Source organism: Littorina saxatilis, linkage group LG17 (genome assembly GCF_037325665.1).
Source record: "Littorina saxatilis isolate snail1 linkage group LG17, US_GU_Lsax_2.0, whole genome shotgun sequence".
NCBI classification, from domain to species: Eukaryota; Metazoa; Mollusca; class Gastropoda; order Littorinimorpha; family Littorinidae; genus Littorina; species Littorina saxatilis.
Window position 1 is genome coordinate 16,579,244 of NC_090261.1, and position 24,176 is coordinate 16,603,419.

Genomic DNA, 24,176 nt, shown 5'->3' on the forward strand with positions numbered 1-24,176 from the left:
TATCCAGTGGTAAAAACCGTTTTAGAAAAGAGCGAAAACTGTTTGAGTTATAAGCCTGTGACTAAGGTGATCCTTGCAACATACCTTTATCAAGAAAAAAATCCCATGCCTTAGTTGTCCAGAGCATTCTCTCCTAGATTGTTAGTAATACATAACTGCGTCTCATTGATGGCACTCTGTTAGGGAAATCTTGTGGCGAATTTCACTTAACCAATTCTAGGGCAAGCCCGCTGCATTATAGTTGAGACGCACTCGAGAATATTTTTGCCGTGCTGCCGGGCACGCGTACGTCTGAATGGCGAAACCCATCGGAATTTAGTCAATCGATACCAGAATTTAGCGAGTGCCAAATGATGAGTTGCTTGTAGGGGCAAAAAAGTAGGACGTAGGGAAGATGACGACGCGATGTGTTTGGAATCACTGTCTGCGTCGACTACCGCGCTTTCCTTGGAATAATGGAACTTTCAAACACAAATTTCTGCACAGTTATGACATTTCTGGTGTGTGATGTGATTATTTCAAAACAAAAAACCGAACCTTGTTCTTGCTGTGACGATGTGAGATTGTGTATCGGTGGGTTAGGTTATTTCCAAGACGTTCTTGATTTAAGCCACCGAGGTGGAAGTGCCGAGTCTCTCACAAAAAACATCTCAATTTGCATCTCAGAAAACTGTCAGTCTTCTAGTTACGTGAATTTGTTCCTAACAAGACACCAGTTGGGTGAAAACCCCTTTGACTTAGAATTCAACAAACGCGGTCCGTGACCGCATATATATGTCATTCTTGTTGGTTATATCGCGACGGTATGCTTACTGTGTGTGTGTATGTGTGACGGAGTGATTGAGTTTGTGTTACTGTTTGTCGATTTCTTACGTGAGCCGTGAAGGCTTCGCCTCTTGTTTTCTTCGTTCAGAGCTAGTAAGAAGTTTCTACTCGTTCCAATGTAATCGTTTTCGTCTGTGCACGGGGATGCATACTGTGTCGTACGCGGATGCGAACTCGTTCGTTCTTGTGAAAATAAAGGATGCACGATTCTGTTAAAATATTCTCGTTTAGTTTGTTATATCAACTATTTTGTGTGTGCTTTTTGTGAGCCTTCGCCAGGTGTAAGCTTATTGCATACAAACACTAACGTACTGTGAACGCTCTATAAACATGATCAGAAAGACTGATGCGGCTTTTGCATTTTGACAAAAACAACTCGTATACTCATTCACTATGAATGACCCCTGTACTTGCTGCAGCCAACGAAATCGATTAATTTGTTGCTGACATTTCTGATCAAGCTTCCGTAATATTTTTGGCTACTTTATTATTCAACGTTTACGTGTTGATGCATTTGCCTGGTTAAAACAAGAGGCGAAGCCATCAAGGCTCACGTAAGAAATCGACAAACAGTAACACAAACTCAATCACTCCGTCACACACACACACACACACACACACACACACACACACACACACACACACACACACACACACACACACACACACACACACACACACACACAGAAAGAGCATAGGTGAAACTGTGCAAGAAAGCGAGACACTAGAACTAGATCTGTCTGTCTGCATGTAGCCTACTTACAGGGACACGACTGCCAACTAGTCTCGGCCCGCTCAAAATAATAATGACCGAGACTTTCAGTACTTCCTTCGCGTGACGTCTAACCCTCTTACGTCATAATGTGACGTCAATGTAATGTGACGTCTTCAAATGTTAGAGTTTCTACCACAGACATACACACGCACGCACATACGCACGCACGCACGCACGCACAGACAGACAAAGTTACGATCGCATAGGCTACACTTACGTGAGCCAATGACTTGGAGATTGTATCAATGAAACAATAACTTTTTCAAAGCATTCGGCCATTCACTTTTTACCTTTATTCACACGAGGAAGAGGTTACTCAAACAGTTCTCTCTCTCTGTCTCTCTCTCTCTCTCTCTCTCTCTCTCTCTCTCTCTCTCACACACACACACACACACACACACACACACACACACACACAAGTAACATGCACGTGTCTTAGGGTAGTCTCGGCCAGCCCTGACTGACTACAACCGAGACTGAGGACCGCACAAGTTCTCGCCACCGTGGGGATTTGGCTGGCCGAAGCTACTACGTTTTTTTATGGTATTTTGTGTGAATTCATAATATCGTCACATGTGACGTCTTCTGGTATCAATTCCATTATTTCTTCCATGTTTGCCAAGATGGCTCCACCAAAAAGACTCGTGGCAGGAACACCCCGCGTTTTTCATCATCTGCTTCGATCGCATGGGCTGACAAAAAAGCTTGCACCAGAGGATGAGTATTTGTCTACCTCATCGCCTCCGTCATGCAACCACTTACACTAGGAGCTGTCCACGCCCTGATCGCTAGTTATAATGCCGACATATACTGTTCGTGTACACGCAGGCCTCTGAACCTCGGTGTACAGGACTAGTCCTGAGGACGCAGTGACATCAGTTTGGGCTGGTATGCAGGAAGGGATGTGACATTTTGTCGTCTACTGCTGGATGTCTAGTTTGCCCGGCTCAAATTTTGAGTGACGGTTGACCGGGCAAGACCGATTTAGTGCCAAATAGTGGCGAGTTTGTGTCAGACAGGGGAGTTGTGAAAAGTGTTGACAGGAACATCTTTGGCGTGTGTGAGTGTGTAACAGAGAGAAACACGTGCCTCCGCAAAGCCGCTGTGGCTCTTGGACCTTTACGACGTGTGCAACCGTGGGGCATCATTGCCATTAGTCTTCCCTGGCGCAATAGGTACGCGGAAACTGGTTGCTTTGTCCATTGCAGCATACATGACATTTTTTTCTGGTTTGTTCAGTCACTGACAATCCCAACTGATGAAAGTTGGATTTTGAAGATAAGCTGAAGACAGCGGGAATGCTCAGACTTTGCAACCCTGGAAAGAGCTCTCAAGGGCATAGACAAAGCGCAAAAAGCGCTGACTTCGTAGTCTTCGAACTGTCTCCCCTGTGTGATCGCAACTGTATCTTCATGTGTTCTCCGTTCACATGAACTCATGTGTTCTCCGTTCACATGAACTTTTGTAAAATCTGAAAAGACTGCGGTAAATCTGACAATACTGAGACAATACCAGAGGAGCTGTTCTCTGTGTGTTTTGGAGTATTACGCCCGGTGTGTGCTTTTCCGGAAACAATGTCAGCGTGAATGTTTGACGTGACAGAACCATCCAAACACACAGCCGTACACTTTACACAGGGGGAAGTGTTCGTCCCGTTCCTCTCCACCGTGAGTTCGCTGTGTGCACAACTGTCCGCAGCAAGCGGAAATCAAAGGAGCCAGTCGAGACATTCTTCGGATAGTCTTCGATTCTTTCCTAGTTGCTGTACCCTGGGCTGGTTTCTGTCAGTGTTTTTCGCCTGTGTTTTTTCGTTTTACTGTATGTCGTGGTTTTGTGGTTCTGGAAATCAACTGGAGTGAGAATATTCTGTGCTACCAGTGTATCCTTCATGCCAGTCTTACTGATCAGTTAAGTGACCGGTATGTGTTCCTGGGCTTTACTTGTGATACTTGACATCATGTGAACGGTGTGGTACACTATACAGATTCGTTTGTTGCTGGAAGTTGGTGATCAGTGCCAGTTTCTCTTCTGGTGAAAATAGACTTGCAGTCTTTACATAATAAACAGGTTAAAAATTTAAGCCCGTTTCCTGAAAATGTTTGAAGAGGTTCAGAAAAAGAAACGCAACGGTTGTTTAAAACAAAAACATAGAGGAATGTTCAGATGCTTTATTACTTTTCTTTTGCCGCGTCAGAAGTCAAAATTGCACGATTATTCACCTCTTTCGGTGTAAAGGGCGGCAGTGTTTCCAAGAATCACAAATCAGATTTCACGCAGGCAGTTATCTGTCCTAATCGTTAAGAAACCAAAACTGAGATTTGATGCAGGCGGTTGTCTGTCCTGAACGAAGTTGTGATATACAGCGGGCAACGCCCACCTTCGATCAGACCACAAAGTGGATGACCACCTCCCTCTACTATTAGGCTCTGAGCACACGCCCCACCTCGATCAATTACAACCTAGTTTGCACAAAACTGCACAGGCAAAACCCACTAGAAGCCTATCAGTTTACCTGGAGGGGCATATGATGCTGGGATGCTCGTCTCTGATCTGTGCTTAGGATCTTCAGAACTCAGTAGGAGGATTTGTTAATACAGCGTGACTGCGATTCAATTGAATCTGTTTTTACATTTTCGGATCGGCTGTGTCGTGAAAACATGTATGCTTTAATGTTAACAGCATCCTGTGTGTATTGATTGACCCGATGTTCTTGTGCACTTCCGTTGTAATATATAAACAAGAGCAAATGTCGTGGAAGATGGACCACTGAATCCGTGCAAATACTGCAATCAAGATCAAACTACTGATTCGACTTGATAGTTGATGAAACAAAAGGTTGATATGTATTGCCTTGATTGATTTTTGTTCTCCTGACGCTGCTTTAAAGGCTCCCTTCAACACACAGAGGCAGACAGAGACAACAGCAAGGGGTGAGGTGAAGCATCGATCACCAGTAGCTGCTGAACTTGTGTTTCGAAAATCAGCTCAATCACTTTTATACATTTGGGTAAACGACAAATTTCAATCTTGCAGCGCTGCGAAGAGATAGAAGAGCAAAGCGGGGCATCTCTTTCTCTTCACAGAATATCGACCCTCGTGTTACAAAACAGGTCATCAGGACTGAAGAAGGCTTCCAACTCCACCTGCAGATCGTCCTCTGCTATAACCAACGAGGGACATACTTACTCTCGTGCAGGAACTGAAAGCAAACTCTACACGTTTCTTCTTCGGGTATAACAAAAAGCCTACACATCTTTTACTTTCGCAAAAGGACGATCGAGGAGGTTCCTCTTTATAAGCCATAACCAGGACCCATTGGATCCTCAACTCTTACACACAAATTTAAAGAGACCCCCTGAGGCTTCGTCTCCTGGAGCTAAAACCAGGACTATATTGGACACATCACCGTAGCACTAGAACAAGGCAACCCCATCGTCACACAACCTGAAGGAGACCCCCTGCGCCTTCTTCTCCGGGAGCTAAAACCAGGACCGTATTGGACACATCACTCCAGCGCCAGAACAAGGCAACCCCATCGTCCCCCAACCTCCATCCACCCCGTCGTTTCTTGCACAGCACAAGCATGGGTTGCCGCCAATCTACCGTGGTGGACGACTCCGGGAAAACGGAGCGTCAGATGAAGGCAGACGCCAACCTCAACTTCGCGCAGGAGGTGCTGGACCCCAAGTACGTGGAGCTGGAGCAGAGGCTAGGCATCACGCGGCGCCAGCTCTTCACCCTGCACAAGTCGTGGAAGGGCGTCATGCGCGACATGGCCGACTGCGGCGTGGAGATGTTCATCCTGTAGGTTGCATGTCTGCTTGTGTCTGTTTGTGAGTGACGGGGCGGTTTGGGGGAGGGGGGAGCAGTGTGTGTTGACGTGTGTGTGTGTGTGTGAGAGAGAGAGAGAGAGAAAGAGAGAGAGGGGGGAGGGGGGGTGACGGATTGATGTGTGCAAGTGGAGGATGTTCGTATTGTGACAGCTCTCTCTCTCTCTCTCTCTCTCTCTCTCTCTCTCTCTCTCTCTCTCTCTCTCTCTCTCTCTCTCTCTCTCTCTCTCTCTCTCTCTCTCTCTCTCTCTCTCTCTCTCTCTCTCTCTCTCTCTCTCTCTGCCTTTTTGTCTCTCTCTCTTTCGTATTCGTATATTCTCTCTCTCTTAAATCGCCCAAATGGTGAAATTCTGGAATGCGGGTGAGATGTTGCGAGCACCTTACAATTACATACCTGACCAGTTCGTCGACCTCAATCGGAAGTCGACGTCAGAAACGTCCATGCGCATGTCCGGGGAACAATCGATTCAACTGTGCCTCGTGTGCACATGTGTGGATGCGCGTAATTTGTATTTCGAGACAATCATACCGCTGAGCTGTGATTCGGGTGCGTTCTGAATGTTTGCATTTCAAGACGATGTGTTCGACTCAGAACCTGAAGAACAGATATACGTGGTGTTAATTGTTTGCGGAGTTGCAAACCCAATCGGACCGTTTAATATATAGATCTTGATTAAGCAAGTGACCAGCCGTGAGTCGTGGTGGTCGTTTATTTAAAAATGTTAATTGGTGAATGTTGGTGTCACGAACTGAAAACTCTGCCTGAACAATCCTTCTCATTGCGGTCAATGCGCATGCGCTAACATGGGGAGATTAATCAGGTCGTGAACAACCTAACCCGGGCCTAACCCTAACCCTAACCCTTACCCTAATCCTAACCCTAACCCTAACCCCAAGTCCAAGATTGGCGCATGCGCATTGACCGCAATGAGAAGGATTTTTCAGCAGAGGCTTCAGTTCGTGACACCGGCGAACGACGCAAATGTACAACACTGGACGCTCAAATTATCGTAATGTTTGTGATTTTTGATGTCTTCTTTTGCTTTTACGTTTTGTTAGGTCATTTGTTATTGTTGTTGTTGTTGTGATTGTTGTTGTTTGCATCACACTTAATATCGCGAGACAAGTTTTTACAAGACCTGATATATTTTCCTTGTATGTGCTGAAATTCGTCTGGTCTTTGTGCTCCATGCTTTCTTCTTTTTTTCTTCTTTTTTCCTCCCTCTCTTTTATTCTGTTCGCCTGCCTCCATGAATTATGAACCTGGTTACAGTGTGTCAAGCATATTAGCTGTGACAATGTTCTCTTTGGCACTGGTTACAGTGTCTCAAGCATATTTGCTGTGACGATGTTCTCTTTGGCACGGGTTACAGTGTGTCAAGCATATTAGCTGTGACAGTGTTCTCTTTGGCACTGGTTACAGTGTGTCAAGCATATTAGCTGTGACAATGTTCTCTTTGGCACTGGTTACAGTGTGTCAAGCATATTAGCTGTGACGATGTTCTCTTTGGCACTGGTTACAGTGTGTCAAGCATATTAGCTGTGACGATGTTCTCTTTGGCACTAGTGTGTCAAGCATATTAGCTGTGACAATGTTCTCTTTGGCACTGGTTACAGTGTGTCAAGCACATTAGCTGTGACGATGTTCGGAGGCTTGTGGTGTTAAAAAAAAAAAAAAAAAAAAAAAAAGACAGCAATGTTCTTTCTAGTGTCCTGTATCTTCTCTCTCTCCCCTACCCCCACTTCTTTTTTTTCTCTCTGTCTTTTTCCGCCACCATGCATTACATTTGTTGAAGATAATGTTATTTTGAGAGAGAGAGACTAGACACACACACACACACACACACACACACACACACACACACACACACACACACATACATACAGAGAGGAATGTGTGTGTGTGGGTGTGTTCTGTCTGTCGCCTTGATTTGTCTCCATTTCCTGGTAGCTTCCGCCAATACCAAAGGACTTTTTTCACAGCTTCATTACAAAGTTTTCTACAAGCACAAGTGTTTGGGAATGAAGTTGCTTGCGTTGCCATGGTAACGGAGGAAAAGTAAAGCGGTTGTCAAGGGAGTTTGTCAATATCGGCGGAGGGTCCTCCCCATCCTGGTGTAGGGAGAAACAATCCGCAGCGTGGATGCACGCCCATACACGGTGGGTTTGGCCGAACAAAAATCTTTAGCGTGCATTAGGGATTTGGCCAAATTAGCTTTGGGGCGAGGGCGGTGGTCGCCAAGTCTCCTTTATTAAGTGGCTCGGCTTTTTTGTTCTTCTCCCACCCCCACCCGCCCCATCCCCGTCTTTCTTTTTTTTTCTGTGGCTTTTTTTCTTTTTACATTTTGTCTGAATGTATTGCTGCAGACTGGAAAATAAGAGGGAGACTAGGGTGTATGTGTGTGTGTGTGTGTGTGTGTGTGTGTGTGTGTGTGTGTGTGTAGGATACTCAACGGCAACAGATGGGACACATTTTAGAATTTGGTGTCACATGCGTAATATCGAACACAATGGATTCTTGCTTTGAGTACTGTCCAATTAGTCCATTTTATTGTGAATTGTATAAATCTGCGCACGGCATCGGCGTCACCTTAAATTTCTCTTCAATCCAAAAGAAACCTGCTTTGTTTGAATTGAAAAAACATTTGAAAAATTCAAGAACATCCGATTTATAGCAATAAGGTTAACTTCGCTTACTTTGCCGAGTCCAGTTTGACCTCGATCGATGGGTTAATTTGGGCTAGCGAGACCTTGCTGGCTTTTGGTGGTGACTAATCTAGTGTGTGACGTTCGGTTTCGATCTTTGAGCGTAAGGCCGACAGACAGATCAACGACCTATTTTGATATCCCTTTCAGCGAATTGTGTGTTTCTCTCATTAACCTCCGACACCCCCCCCCCCCCCCCCCCCCTCTCTCTCTCATCCCATCCTACCTTCTCTGTCTATCTCTGACACACACGCACACACACACACACGCACACACTAACACTACAACACACACACACACACACACACACTCTCTCTCTCTCTCTCTCTCTCTCTCTCTCGTTTTATTTAGTGCTGGCTTGGCAGCATGCAATGCGTGCGTCACTCTGTGTCCTGATCTGCTCAGCATAAATGCCATGCTTTTAAAGCAGCCCGCCCGCACACCGTATGCCACCACTCCAACGGTCTTGTATTCTTCATGAGTCGGGGTGCAAAGCGATTTTAAAGTTATATCAGTTAATAGTAATATGAATTATTGTAGGCTTGATCTAATACTACGACGTGCTCGAGTGTACGCCTGTAACGGGAGTAATTTATCTTTTTCACACAGACACACACGCCGTCCCCCACCTCTCTCTCTCGCACACACACACACACACACACACACACACACACACACACACACACACGTGCTGACAAGCACGCACACATGACATACACACACGCATACAAAGGCAGGCGCGTTCGCACACACACAAGCACGCACATGCAGCAGTGAGGCTAAATCAGGAGCACCGCACAGTTTCATTCAAAAATCGAAATACGGTCACAGTGCTGGTTTCACCTGACAGTTTGTGTGATCAATGGGTTACAAACCGTTTCTCTGATTTCCCTGAAGATTCGAAAACAGATAGATGTGTTTCATCGATCCGCGCTGACCAGTAAATTAGGAAATCCTTTATCAACTTCACGTGGTATGATAACACCGGCATGTTGGTCGCCTGATGGTTTTTATCACATTCAGTCTTTGGTGTACATGTGCTTGTACTGCAATCTTACAGCAACAGCTTGGCTGAATGGCATTTTTTTCCCACACTTCCCCCTTGCTTTTCTGCCACTGATGTACCAGACAGTGGGACATGGAATCTTTGGTTGGGTTGGTGCTTTTTAGTTTGTTCACGCGCACAAAATGTATACATTTATATACGCAGTTTTGGTGTGGTTTCATACCTTAGATCGCAACTAAACTTTCTGCTGATGCCTAACTCCGCAAGCTGAGTTCATGGAGATACCAAGTTTGTTATGTTCATACCATTTCACGGATGAGAAAACCTGTTGCTGGACAATAGTTTTTATCTAAGTGCTTACTTAAAGGCATATGTACGCGCTCCCGTGTTTACAAAGTGTAGTTTGCCCATAATCGATGTCAAACGCACCATAAGACCATGTAATGACGATATGTCGCCATGCACGGACCATATACATGCATTACAGCTTGTTTTAGAGTCTCAAAAACTTTGGATGTAAACAAAGACGCGGAGTTATTTCCCTTGCGTCAACGCTACCTCTGTTGGCAAATCTATAAATAGGACGATCCAGATCAAAATGAAAATTAACATATCTCAACATTGAAGGGGTCCTAGACCACAATATTTTGCAGGGAACTTAATTTAGCATGTCTCCAGCTGTTGGTAAAGCAATTAGCGTGTATAGTCATCGAGTACATATGGCTTTAAGGAATTGTCAAATGTTGAAAGCTCCGTTATATAGAGTTAGCTGACAATGATTTTGCAAAAGCCAGCTGCAAATGGTGGGTTTAAGGAAAGGCAAATACTTACGCCTAACATTTAGAAGTGTTTACTTGAAAGCCTGCTTTACCCGTGGGCAACTAGGACTTAAAACGTCGTTAAGAAAAAACAATTTTCGCGTATGGTCAGGATTTGTTTACATTTTAATATTTGATTTTTGTACAGCAAATCGTTAAATTATAAACCAATTTTAACCTCATAATAATTATGTCAGTTCAATCCCGAAAATCTCAGGCTTAACGGTCCTATGTGTACATAGGAATGTATCAGTAAACCACTAACTGACGCTCGGGTACTACGCAGCAAATCCTAAGAGCATCTGTAAAATCTTAAACAACATCAATGTTATTGCAGTCTCAACACGTACATAGAACCATCGATAGTATAGTATGCAACAGCAACAACGTAACATTGCAAGCGACTAAAAATAATACAATAAAGGACAAAACGTGTGTTTGTTTGTTTGTTTGTTTGGTTTGTTGGTTTGTTTTCTTAGCCCAGGTCAAACACATTTCCGCGAAAGGTATATATTTTCCCCAGCCCCACAACTTCCCACCCACCCGTCCCGTCCTTCCAACTTCCCACCCACCCGTCCCGCCCTTCCAACTTCCACCCACCGTCCCGTCCTTCCAACTTCCCACCCACCCGTCCCGTCCTTCCAACTTCCCACCCACCCGTCCCGTCCTTCCAACTTCCCACCCACCCGTCCCGTCCTTCCAACTTCCCACCCACCCGTCCCGTCCTTCCAACTTCCCACCCACCCGTCCCGTCCTTCCGACTTCCCACCCACCCGTCCCGTCCTTCCAACTTCCCACCCACCCGTCCCGTCCTTCCAACTTCCCACCCACCCGTCCCGTCCTTCCAACTTCCCACCCACCCGTCCCGTCCTTCCAACTTCCCACCCACCCGTCCCGTCCTTCCAACCTCTGAACCTAATTAAAAAGCTGTCTTCAATTAACTCACTTCATACACTGCAAACGTTTGACGACATGACGTCACAAACAGTGGGCGAAGAAGCTATAATTGGAATCTTCAGGAGAGAGGAAGTTAATGGGAACTTTACAATGCTGTCTCTGGAAGAGCGTGGCTTAAGTTTTAAAATGTTTTGCGGTTTTACACTTTCGTGAATAATTGGCTTTTTCCCTTTAATTCGATCTTCTTTCCATCGTTTATTTCTTCCTTCCTTTTTTTTTGTCGACCTTCCGTCCTGTCTACTTTTTGTCTTTCTTTCTTTCTTTCTCTTCTTCCGTCCCTCTTTAATTCCTTCTTTCCATCGTTTCTTTCTTTATTCCTTTTTACATTTAGTCAAGTTTTGACTAAATGTTTTAACATAGAGGGGGAATCGAGACGAGGGTCGTGGTGTATGTGTGTCTGTGTGTGTGTGTGTGTGTCTGTCTGTCTCTCTGTGTGTGTGTAGAGCGATTCAGAGTAAACTACTGGACCGATCTTTATGAAATTCGACATGAGAGTTCCTGGGTATGATATCCCCACACGATGTTTTCATTTTTTGGATAAATGTCTTTGATGACGTCATATCCGGCTTTTTGTAAAAGTTGAGGCGGCACTGTCACACCCTCATTTTTCAATCAAATTGATTGACATTTTGACCAAGCAATCTTCGACGAAGGCCGGACTTTGGTATATATTGCATTTCAGATTGGAGGCTTAAAAATTAATTAATGACTTTGGTCATTAAACATCTGAAAATTGTAATTAAAATATTTTTTTTAAACGATCCAAAAATAATTTCATCTTATTCTTTGTCATTTTCTGATTCCAAAAACATATACATATGTTATATTTGGATTACAAACAAGCTCTGAAAATTAAAAATATAAAAATTATGATTAAAATTAATTTTCCGAAATCGATTTAAAAACAATTTCATCTTATTCCTTGTTGGTCCCTGATTCCAAAAACATATAGATATGATATGTTTGGATTAAAAACAAACTCAGTAAGCTAAAAAGAATAGACATACAGAAAAGCGTGTTATCCTGCTCAGCGCGACCACTACTGCACTATTCTGCATGGCTTGTCGATTTCACTGCCTTTGCCACGAGCGGTGGACTGACGAAACTACGAGTATGTGGTCTTGGTTAAAAAAGCAGTGCGTTCAGTTTCATTCTGTGAGTTCGACAGCTTCACTAAATGTTGTTATTTCGCCTAACGCGACTTGTTTTTCTTTCTCTTTGTCTCTCTTTCTGTCATTAACCTCTAATTGTAGCTTGGAACGCTCGTAAAACAGATGACATATCAAAGTGATGTTAATGGCAGTGCACGACCACCAGAGTAAAGAGATTCATGCGCTGGCTGCACTCGTAAAAGCAGGCAATTTTGTCAGTCCCGAGTGCTGTTTGATTCCCTCCTGAGTGACGTGTAAAATCTCCATCCACTGAAATATTTCTCCATGTTTTTGTTTCTTCTGTCGAGGGTTGCGCTGTTGTCATTGATGAATGTTTTTTTTTGTTTTTGTTTTTTTTGGCGTCACACGAAAAAGATGACAACTTTCCGTTGCAGCAGAGAGAGAAAAAGATAATACGAAAGTCACGTATTTCTGTCGTAATTTTGAATGCGTCTCCACCTCAATCCCCCCCCCCCCCCCCCCACAAGTACTAGTTACACCTTCAGCTTCCCTTTTCCAAGGTGTATTCTCTATATTAGATGTCTGAATTCAAACTCACGCACACGATGTATACACCACATGTTGTATTGGCCGTGTGTGTGTGTGTGTGTGTGTGTGTGTGTGTGTGTGTGTGTGAGAGACAATTGGAGAGAGAGAGAGAGAGAGAGAGAGAGAGAGAGAGAGAGAGAGAGAGAGAGACGTGGTATAATCGGTATCGATTTTTCTCTTTTTGTTCTGTGTTCGTGGCACTTTTGCCTTTGGGACTGAGGTCATGCCTATGAGTCAATCAGAACCCCAACGACCACAGCAGCAGTAAGTAATGTGATTTTGATCCTGCCTGTCAATCAGAACCCCAACGCCCACTGCAGCAGTAAGTAATGTGATTTTGATCATGCCTGTCAATCAGAACCCTACCGCCCACTGCAGCAGTAAGTAATGTGATTTTGATCCTGCCAGTCAATCAACAGCCCTGTGTGGGATGGAATGTCACTCCGACCTTGAAGCCGCCGCAGTCAGGGCTCTGGACGGGAGGACGTCAACACGCCTCACTCTCATTCTCTTACTCTCTCTCTCTCTCTCTCTCTCTCTCTCTCTCTCTCTCTCTCTCTCTCTCTCTCTCTCTCTCTCTCTCTCTCTCTCTCTCTCTCTCTCTCTCTCTCTCTCTCTCTCTGTTTCTGTCCGTCTCTCTCACGCTCGCTCTCTCGGCCTGTGTGTTTGTGTGTCATTTTTGTTGTGCCCGTCTCTCTCTCTCATTCGCTCTCTCTCTCTCTCTCTCTCTCTCTCTCTCTCTCTCTCTCTCTCTCTCTCTCTCTCTCTCTCTCTGTTTCTATCTCTCTCTCTCACCCTCGCTCTCTCGGCCTGTGTGCTTGTCTGTGTGTTTGTGTGTCATTCTGTGTGTGCCTGTCTCTCTCCCTCATTCCCTCTCTCTCTCTCTCTCTCTCTCTCTCTCTCTCTCTCTCTCTCTCTCTCTCTCTCGAGCACAACCACTAGCACACACATACGCACACACACACCCACACACACATACACACACACACACACCAGCAAGCAAGCAAATGCCTTTCCTGTCCTGTGGACGGAATATAACCACATGAGTCTTCACCCCCAAAAGACCAAATACATGTTGATTACAAGGCAAAAAAGACAAAACATCAAGAATAATCCTCATTCCTTATTAATTGGCAACGATGCAATAGCGGAAGTAGGAGATCACAAAGTTTTGGGAGTAAATATCGATAATAATTTATCTTGGACCCATCATGTTAGATCGTTGTGTAAAACCATGTCGAGGAAAATATATTTGTTGAACAGAATAAAACACTTTCTTGATCCACACTCAAGGTTATTATTTTATAATGCATACATACAAACCATCACGGATTATTGTTCGACCATCTGGGACTCAGCGAGTGCAAATATTTTAAAACCACTGTATAGTCTACACAGACGAGCACTAGTATCAGTTCTATTAAAACAATCCAGTCTTGTTTTCGACGATTATAAAAAACTTCAGATTTTGCCCTTAAAAGAAAGATTTAAATCAAATAAAGGCGTGCTCCTTCACAAAATCCTTTCCGGCCATGCACCGAGTGCTTTCATTACAAAATTTAAAGCCAAACCAAGCCGAAAATTCAACGTCCCCATTCCGCGGATAGATCTCTTTAAATCAAGTTTAGCTTATTCTGGCAGCGTTTTGTGGAATTCTCTCCCGGAATCAGTTCGAGTCCCAACAAGTCTCAATACTTTCAAAAAACACCTCTCATTACATTTAATGTCAAATTACGAAAAGTCACAGTGATGGAAGACTTCGTTCTGATTATTTTCATATTGATCATATCTGTCCATAAAGCATCAGTGTTTCATAACGCAAGAATGTATGTACCGTAAAATCCCTAGCATAAGCCCACCATCTAGCAAACGCCCACCCCCCACTTTGGGCCAAAAGTTGTGCACAGGGGTAACTACCTAGCAAACGCCCACCCTGCTTTTTTCAAAGAGACTATAGGCTCACTTTGACTAGGATTTGTGCAGCCTGTTCTAAAAGTCATCTTTTTCCCCTTCTTTACCTTTTCGTGTTTCTTTCCTTTTTTCTTATTCTTTGTCCCCTCCGCTCACTCCCACCCATCGTTCATGTTTTTTCGAGTTTCTCTTCTCTTTTTTTTCCTAAGTTTGTGGGTTTTTCTTTCTCAGAAAGATTGGGCCTTTTGAAGACAAAATCCAAGTTCAGTTAACGTTTCATTTCCAAAGACGATCGTGTAATTTCTTCCCTGTACAGAAAGAAAGGGCTTCATTGGTGTTGACATTTCGACATTTCATCAAGTTTCTTTTTCCCGGAATTGTGTTGTTATTGTTTGTCCTTGCAAAGGTCTGGTGATTTTCTTTTTACTTTATAAATTTATATGAATGACTATGCTTGGGTTGTTTTCAGAAGAGCCAGTCCTTTTCTCTCTCTCTCTCTCTCTCTCTCTCTCTCTCTCTCTCTCCTCTCTCTCTCTCTCTCTCTCTCTCTCTCTCTCTCTCTCTCTCTCTCTCTCTCTCTCTCTCTCTCTCTCTCTCTCTCTCTCTCTCTCTCTCTCTCTCGGTTGGCCTTCTTTGCCTCAAAGTCCGTTTTCTTTCTTTTTTCCTTCATTTCTACTCACACGACCTAACTTACATGCTTTCGGGGTTTGTATTCACTCAATTACACGGTTGAGCACAAAACTTACTTTGTGCAAAGGGGTCTATCCCTAGCAAACGCCCACCCCCCAATTTTGCCCTAAATCTGTGCACAGGGGGGGTGGGCTTATGCTAGGGATTTTACGGTATAGCCTACAACGTGTATATAGTCATGTGAATAGTTTTTCTGCCTTTTTTTATTTTTATTTTTATTTTAAGATTAGAATAGTCCCTCTCTGGGCGAGGGCTGGTTGAAAAGAAGCTCGTTTATATTGCTTATGCCACAACCCTCGTAAAATAAAATTTTATTTGATTTGATTTCTGCCGTGTGCTGACAAAACCGAGTAAGTCCACTGACGCTACTTCCGAGAAAAACGACTTTTACTGTTTGATAAAATGTCTCAAAAGTGATGATTATCTAGATCAAACCACCGAGATAATTAGATAAATAGCATTAATTTACGTTTAAAACCCGATTTTCATAATAATCTGATAGATGGTTTTGGTTTTGTTGGGCATTTTGTGGACTTACTTGGTTTTACCACTTTTCCCCCCAATATCAGATCTAACAAAAAATGCGCAGATCTAAGCATGCGGACTTACTTGGTTTTACCAGAATATTTGGAAGAAGAAGTGTTGTCAAGAGAAATGACAAAACAGTGAAAATAACACTACGAATTTGCACAAGATGGAAAGAGAGAGAGAGAGAGAGAGAGAGAGAGAGAGAGAGAGAGAGAGAGGGGGGGAGAGACTAGACAGGGAGTGAGAGAGAGTGAGAGAGAGAGGAGAGAAAGCGGGGGGGGGGGGGGAGGGAGCGGGAGGGAGGGAGAGAGAGAAATAAAGGGAGGGAGATAGAGAGATGGAAAGAGGGGTGCAGAGAGGGAGAAAGAGAGGGAAGGTGAGAGGGAGGGGGGGAGAGCTATGGAGGGAGAGATAAATGGGGAGGAAGAGAGAGATATAGCAATGGACCGAGGGAGAGAGGGAAGGGGGAGGATGGATTGAGGGATTGAGTGAGAGAGAAGGGGGAATGGAGGGAGAGAGAGAAAGGAGGGAAGGAGGGAGAGGGGAAGGAAGAGAGAGAAAGAGAGGGAGGGAGAGACTTAGTGGGATTGAGGGAGGGAGGAAAGAAAAGGGAGAGGGAGGGAGGGGAGAGGGAGGGAGGGAGGGAAAGAAATAGTGGGATGGAGGGAGAGAGAGAGGAGGGAGGGAGTGAGAGAATGGGAAGGAGGGAGATAGGGAGGGAGGAAGAAGAGGGGGGGAAAGGAAGTGTGGGAGGGATGGAGGTAGGGAGAGAGAGAAGAGAGGGGAGGGAGGGAGGGAGGGAGGGAGGGAGGGAAAGAGATAGTGGGATGGAGAGAGAGAGAGAGAGGAGGGAGGGAGTGAGAGAGGGAGATAAGGAGGGAGGAAGAGAGTAGGAGGGAGAGAGAGGGGGAGGGAGGGAGAGAAAGAGAGTGGGATGGAGGGACAGAGGGGAGGGAGAGAGAGGGAAGGAGGGAGGTAGAGAAAAGTCGATTGTTGGCGGTAGGGAGAGAGGGATGAGGGAAGAGAGGGAGGAGGAGAGAGCGAAAGGGAAGGGGGGATAGAGAGAATGATGGAGGGAGGGAAATTGAGAGAGGGAGGAAGAGGGAGAGAGATAGCGAGAGAGGTAGGGAGGGATAGAAAGAGAGATGGAGGGAGGAAGGGAGGGAGGGAGGGAGAGAGGGAGACAAGGATCGTCAGGAGAATCATATAGAGAAGAAAAATGTTTGAAATAAAACGTCATAAGGTGACGTCATTATGTCTCGCCTTATCGAATGACGTCATTTGTGTGTTCTAAACTTTAAATGACGTCATTTGTGAGTTCTAAACTTAAAATGACGTCTTTTCTGTATGAGTCGTCTGAAAGAATTTTGAAACTACCATTATACGAAAATTGGGAAACCCTTGGACTTACTTGGTTTTGTCAAAACATTCATGCACACTTAAAAATGTGTTTTTGGTTGTGGACTTACCTGTTCATATCTGCTTATCTAAGCACTCTAAAAAGTAGAAATTAACACAAAAGATGCGCATTGATTTCTTCTTTTTGATGAACAAAAAATATCATTTGTGACCCTCCACCACGAAATGAGTCGCATGTCACCTCGCGCGGTTCTGCGCTAGGTTTAATATAAGTCCGGGGAGTGTCTAGTAACAGTGTGAGGGCCACCTTAGTCACAGGCTTATAACTCAAACAGTTTTCACTCTTTTCTAACACGGTTTTCACCACTGGATAGAGCACAAAAAACTCTTTATGAAAATGTAAAAATATGAAAATCATGCAAAGGTGACATGCGACTCATTCCGTGGTGGAGGGTCACATTTTTGAAAAAAATGGACTTACTCGGTTTTGTCAGCACACGGCAGATTTGATCTCTCTCTCTCTCTCTCTCTCTCTCTCTCTCTCTCTCTCTCTGTGTTTCTGTCTGTCTCTCTCACATTCGCTCTCTCGGTCTGTGTGTTTGTGTGTCATTCTTTGTGTTCCCGTGTGTGTGTGTCTCTCTCTGTCTCTGTCTGTCTCTGTCTCTGTCTGTCTCTGTCTCGCTGTCTTTTTCGCGCCTCTCATCCCCACCCCACCAAAATTAACAAGATGTCAAATGAGCCCCCTTCCCCTCAACACACACACACACGTATACACACAACCACTAGCACACACACACACGTATACACACAACCACTAGCACACACACACACGTATACACACAACCACTAGCACACACACACACGTATACACACAACCACTAGCACACACACATACGCACACACACACACACACACACACACACACACACACACACACACACACATACACACACACCAGCAAGCAAGCAAATGCCTTTCCTGTCCTGTGGATAATACGTCAGGAAAAAAGTCAGAGGATGTCAAATTAGGCCTAGTTCAGATGGCTACTGGTGTTCTATTCTCGTATATCTTTTGATGTGGGGTTGTCTCTTATAAAGATTCTGTCCTTGTAGTGAATCTATAGAGATCCGTTGTGGTTTTGACCTGAAATAAGAGCATCCTTCTACTTGCTCACATACCCACAATCTACAGCCTTTCAGCGCAGAGTAGTCTTTTTTTTCCTACTCAAGTAATTCAGTAATAGACACCATTTTCAATGTGCAAATTTAATTCAACCACACGCAAAAAATCAATCAGTCAAAATCAAAATCAAATTCCACCTCGTACACGATACAGCCTAGCTGTTAATCAGTTCTGTCCTCGTGGAAGGGGTTCTTTTCACACGTAACAGCGCAGACAGATCTGGGGTGTTGTACAGTACATGATTCCACCGGAAGAAGGATAGCTGATTTGGCCTATTATGGTCCGCTGGACCCGAAAAGCAAGAGCTAACTAACTAACTAACTAAGCTTTGATGTAGCGAGCTGTCATCTTAAATCTTGACATCTGTCAGCAAAAGAAGAGATAATTTCGTTCGAAAGCGCGGCACGGTCGACATTGAAGGGAGAGATGCAAAAATAGTAGCAAAGTGATTTATTACTATTTTTGCATCTCTCCCATTCCAACGTCTCGTGTCTAGGCCAGTAGCTGGAGACCTAATAACTGGGTCTCTTCTCGTCGCGACAAAATGTCAGGGTAATAGGGACTGAGAAATTCAATAACTGCTACTTCGATTTCTCGCCCAGCGTCGCGGTGTTCATATTGAAAAGCAAATCACGTTCATCTGGTGCTATCGTGACCATGGCAGCTGTAGGCGCTGCTGTTCCGGACACTTTCGCCTTTGTGTCGCCACCAAATGTGATAGTCAATACGCGCTGGTGACGCGGGCGTTTCATGGTTGTCATATTCCCTCCGCGGCTTTTAGTAGTACTCGTATACCGCTGCTTCCATTTCCCTACGCCTGCTATTTCCATTTCTCATATAAAAGGTAGGGGGAAATAAGGAAAGGACGAGGGAACGAAATAAGAATGAAAAATAAATAGATTTATAATAAAAATGGCGTGTACGGTTGACAGGAAATGTCAATACTCTATATACTCTAAATAAAATGGGTTGACACACACGCAGACAAGAAGAAGAAGAAAAATTCAAAAAGTTTCACTGACTTCCTTGCAAGGAGTCGAACACTGCAGTTTTGTGACGAATTAATTTGTATCATTTCCCTTGTATCTAGGCAAGTGAAAGATGGAAAAAGCCCAAGTTAGTTAGGTGGAATTACCCAATCAGGTCCCGCACATGAAATAATTACGCCAAAAGCCAACATTGGGGTCGACTACTAGTCTAGTCTCGACGAGAGCGAGAGTTCTTTCCATCTTGGGTACTTTAGGTCAAGACTTTGGGTTTTTGAGTCACTTGAGAAAAAGTGACTCTATGTAATCGGTCAGTGTTAGTCTGTCCGGCCGGCCGGCCGTCCGTAGACACCACCTTAACGTTGGACTTTTCTCGGAAACTATCAAAGCGATCGGGCTCATATTTTGTTTAGTCGTGACCTCCAATGACCTCTACACTTTAACGATGGTTTCGTTGACCTTTGACCTTTTTCAAGGTCACAGGTCAGCGTCAAAGGAAAAATTAGACATTTTATATCTTTGACAAAGTATCTCGGAAACTATCAAAGCGATCGGGCTCATATTTTGTTTAGTCGTGACCTCCAATGACCTCTACACTTTAACGATGGTTTCGTTGACCTTTGACCTTTTTCAAGGTCACAGGTCAGCGTCAAAGGAAAAATTAGACATTTTATATCTTTGACAAAGTTCATCGGATGTGATTGAAACTTTGTAGGATTATTCTTTACATCAAAGTATTTACATCTGTAGCCTTTTACGAACGTTATCAGAAAAACAAGGGAGATAACTAGCCTTTTCTGTTCGGCAACACACAACTTAACGTTGGGCTTTTCTCGGAAACTATAAAAGTGACCGGGCTCAAATTTTATGTGAACGTGACTCATTGTGTTGTGAATAGCAATTTCTTCCTGTCCATCTGATGCCTCATATAATATTCAGAACTGCGAAAGTGACTCGATCGAGCGTTTGCTCTTCTTGTTTTTAACGTAAGAACATTGCATCACATAGTAATTGGTTCCATTTTGGCAGGTCGCACACGGTCTTTAGCCCTAGGTGCTGATCACTGTGATTTCGAGTGTTATTCAACATGTAAAATGTAATGGTGAAAGTACGACAAACTAGCAGTGAAGTATTAGCTCTATCTGACATCCTGGGGTCTATAGTCTTCCAAGAAGCGCGCGCAACACTCATAACAAACCAAAAAAACATTTCTCAAAAGGCAATCTACGATCCAAGCTCATTATTCGCGGTGCAAATCTTGAAGTACAACTTTGCCCATGTGTTCATCATTCATCGGAGACTGTAGAGAACACAATTTCTGTATGCATGTCAAAACAAAACACTATGCACACATACTTCAGAAGTCTGTGCGTCTCGACGTAAATTTGCACATAGAGTGGTGACAGTCTCTGCCGTTAAAATGTGAATCAGATTTTTGCGGGAGATGTGAACTGACAAACCGCATCGTTTCGTTTGGCTGGCAACAGCGAAGGTATTTTGCAGTCTTTGTAGGATAGTTTTTGTCAATGCTTTGAATGTTCATATCATCGACAAAAAGATACATTATTTCATCAAAAGGGTTCTGAGGCGTACTGCAACTTTAATATTGCAAATCTATATGCAGGGCAACATTACGCATTGCAGTAGCTGAAGTCTCCCCATTCACACGTGATCCGTGCGTATATCAAGTTTCCATTGACGGGAGAGAATCCAATATACGATTTTCGGAAATAACTCTGTCATGATTGTATGGGTTGTAAAAGTGAGTACCCTTGCTTTTTTACTGGACAAACTCACGACACGTGGTTCCTGTACACGTGTCTGAGACACACACCCTCGCTAGCCTGTGATGTCACGTGGGCAATAATGGGTTCAGACCAATCACTAGCGAGGGGGTGTGCATAATAAAGGTGTACAGGAACCACGTGTCAAAAGTTAGTTTGTCCGAAAAAAAGAAAGGGCACTCACTCTATCACAACCCATACATTAAGGAACCGTTTGTAACGTTACAACGAAGTGTGTGTGTGTGTGTGTGTGTGTGTGTGTGTGTGTGTGTGTGTGTGTGTGTGTGTGTGTGTGTGTGTGTGTGTGTGAGGGAGGGAGGGAGGGAGGGAGGGAGGGAGGGAGGGAGAGGGAGAGGGAGAGAGAGAGAGAGAGTGTGTGAATTGTTACCTTAATTAAAGAATGTTTGCTGTGGATAGCAGAATGCGCGCTACGAGTAAGATGATTGATAACTGCGTTTAAAGAAGAACCTGTTCGCCACTGCGGCGACTGTGGAATGACTGATGACCAAGTAGGTCAAAATGAGTTACTTCCCTTCGGGTCTCATTTATTCCTGACAGGATGCCTTGGTTTTCTTTCTGTGGGTAAGAAATCGATTTTTTACATATTAAGCTTTTCTTAATGTGTTATTGATATAAGCAGATTCGCGATCGTCGATTTTTCATGGTGTTGTGTAATTTTTAAATTACAAAGGAATTGATATGTGAGACAGATTCAAGCGAGCTATCTTTCGCGGGTGTATTTACTGTGCAAACAAATCTAAATATGGCAAAAGTGTCACGTGATAATCAACTTTGGCTACGAAGCAGACGATACTTTTTTCCGTAACCAGTTGGGAGTGATGCAACAGCAGTCTCAACATTTCGACTTGTTTTAATAGCCTTAGAACGATGTCTTTATCATAACTGTGAAGAACAGAACGGAGATCACTGTCGAAGTCGGCCAATATGCAATCACTTTCGTCTCAGTTGGGAGATAACTCTGTATTCTTGTTTTGATAGATTCCGCGCAGTAATTATACATCCTGTCAGAGAGACCATGAGCGATAGCGTGGTCCGATGATTATCAGAATGGTTTCTGTTGTGTAGCTGTGTTGCTCTCAACCCAAATTTATGTTTCGTCGCTGTGGTAACGTTAAAGCCCGCTACTAACTACAGCCGAACCAAGCCGAACTAGGTCGCCGAACGTTAAAGCCCGCTACTAACTTCAGCCGAACCAAGCCGAATTAGGTCGCCGAACGTTAAAGCCCGCTACTAACTACAGCCGAACCAAGAGGAACTAGGTCGCCGAACGTTAAAGCCCGCTACTAACTACAGCCGAACCAAGCCGAACTAGGTCGCCGAACGTTAAAGCCCGCTACTAACTACAGCCGAACTAGGTCGCCGAACGTTAAAGCCCGCTACTAACTACAGCCGAACCAAGCCGAACTAGGTCGCCGAACGTTAAAGCCCGCTACTAACTACAGCCGAACCAAGCCGAACTAGGTCGCCGAACGTTAAAGCCCGCTACTAACTACAGCCAAACCAAGCCGAACTAGGTCGCTGAACGTTAAAGCCCGCTACTAACTACAGCCGAACCAAGCCGAACTAGGTCGCCGAACGTTAAAGCCCGCTACTAACTACAGCCGAACCAAGCCGAACTAGGTCGCCGAACGTTCGGCGAACGTTACACCGTGCCTAGTTCGGTGTACTAACTAGCGGCGAAATGTATCGGCGATACCGGTCACATGATCAAGAAATATGTGCACAGGTAACGTTAAAGCCCGTGATCGATTGACAGCGTTATAGCCGTCAGTATCGTCACTCTTCAAGGATGGAGATACAAAATATTCAACCAATGAAAAGTCAGTTCGCCGATGACGCGCCGGCTTAACGGTTCGAAACAGTTTATTCGCAAAAAATGTCTCTTTCATTCTGGAACGTCATCCATGGCACCTTTTACAACCGTAAAAGTTATTCGAAATTTCATTTCCAAGGCAAATCTCATGAAAAACGTACTAACCTATCGACTTTGGGAAGAAAGGCGAGATATTAAAGCACTTGTTTTTATTTTGGCCAATTTAAGGTAATTGCTTATTCTTGCGGCATTGCCGCGTGAAGAAAAATGTAAAAGGATGCGTTTTTCGTTCTGAAGTGAATGTATCCATCAGTCATCGTTCAGCCACTCGTTGAAACTAATCGGATCCAGTTGGCACCATCTTTGTTGCTGAGAGTAAGTATATAATTATGTACACATAGCAAAGACAAATTTAGGAAACCCGCAGCATAACCATTGTAATTTGTTATGCAAGTTAGCAAAATTCTCGATTAAGTCACATTACTGACTTTGTGATTGGCTTGCAAGAAGGAACCAGGGACAGACTTGAAAATTAATTCGTGAGCCTACTCATTAGCGTTATCTAGGGAGCGAGGATGATTAGAGATTTCCCCCCCCCCCACCCCCCTCCCACCAGTCTCCATATTCCAGAGCCAACCCTCTCCCCTTTCACCAAATAAAAAAGGCATGCTGCGCTCACGGCATTAGAAAATTTTAAAAACATTACATCTCGTTGCGCCGTCTCTATCTTGAGAGAGTGACAGAGGTTTGGGTCTGCCACGACTTCGCTCTTCTTTTGCCAAAGAGCGCGCAACAAGCAGCAGCGGCAGCAGTTGTCTCGGCGAGCCTCGCCGCTTGCTGACGTAGGTGTGTGGACGTGGAAAGGGAGTCGAGCTGGTGGCGCTGATACGGCGCGGACATTGGTCACTGAGTGGTCTGCCGGTTGCCAGGGAGGCTAAAGACCAGTGCTTTGTGTGACGCTCCGAGGGGATCTGTTGACAACCGTCTTCCTAAATGTGTTTGCGATTGTGTCGAATTGACGGGAACAAATAGCGAGGTTTTTGACGGTGTTGTACACAATTGGGAGCAAGACAAGTTTTCTTGGTTTTGTGGTTGTGGTTTCATTCCATGAGGATCTACGTTCTTGCTTTCGATGCGTTCGTTTTTAGGTTGGATGTTGTTGGATTACCAATGATTATTCAAGAAAGTTTATTTTTTCTCGGAACTACTGTCGCCAGCAATAGTGCACTGTTGAAAGACAGTTTCAATACAATTATATAACTTTTGCTTTTGACATATTATATCA

The 24,176-nt window shown here is 44.2% G+C and overlaps 1 protein-coding gene across 2 annotated transcripts in view; it reads left to right on the forward strand.

The window, feature by feature from the left end:
- Window positions 1-24,176, forward strand: part of LOC138953555 (neuroglobin-like) — a 225,877-nt gene that overhangs the window by 115,160 nt on the left and 86,541 nt on the right. Inside the window, exon 1 of one of the 2 annotated variants that reach the window (XM_070325401.1) lies at window positions 2,237-5,404. The exons of the other annotated variant lie outside the window; for it this stretch is intronic. Coding sequence (XP_070181502.1) covers window positions 5,184-5,404 — 221 coding nt within the window. The 5' untranslated portion in view covers window positions 2,237-5,183. Of the gene's footprint in view, window positions 1-2,236; window positions 5,405-24,176 lie in introns of those variants that run through there. 2 annotated transcript variants of the gene reach the window in all.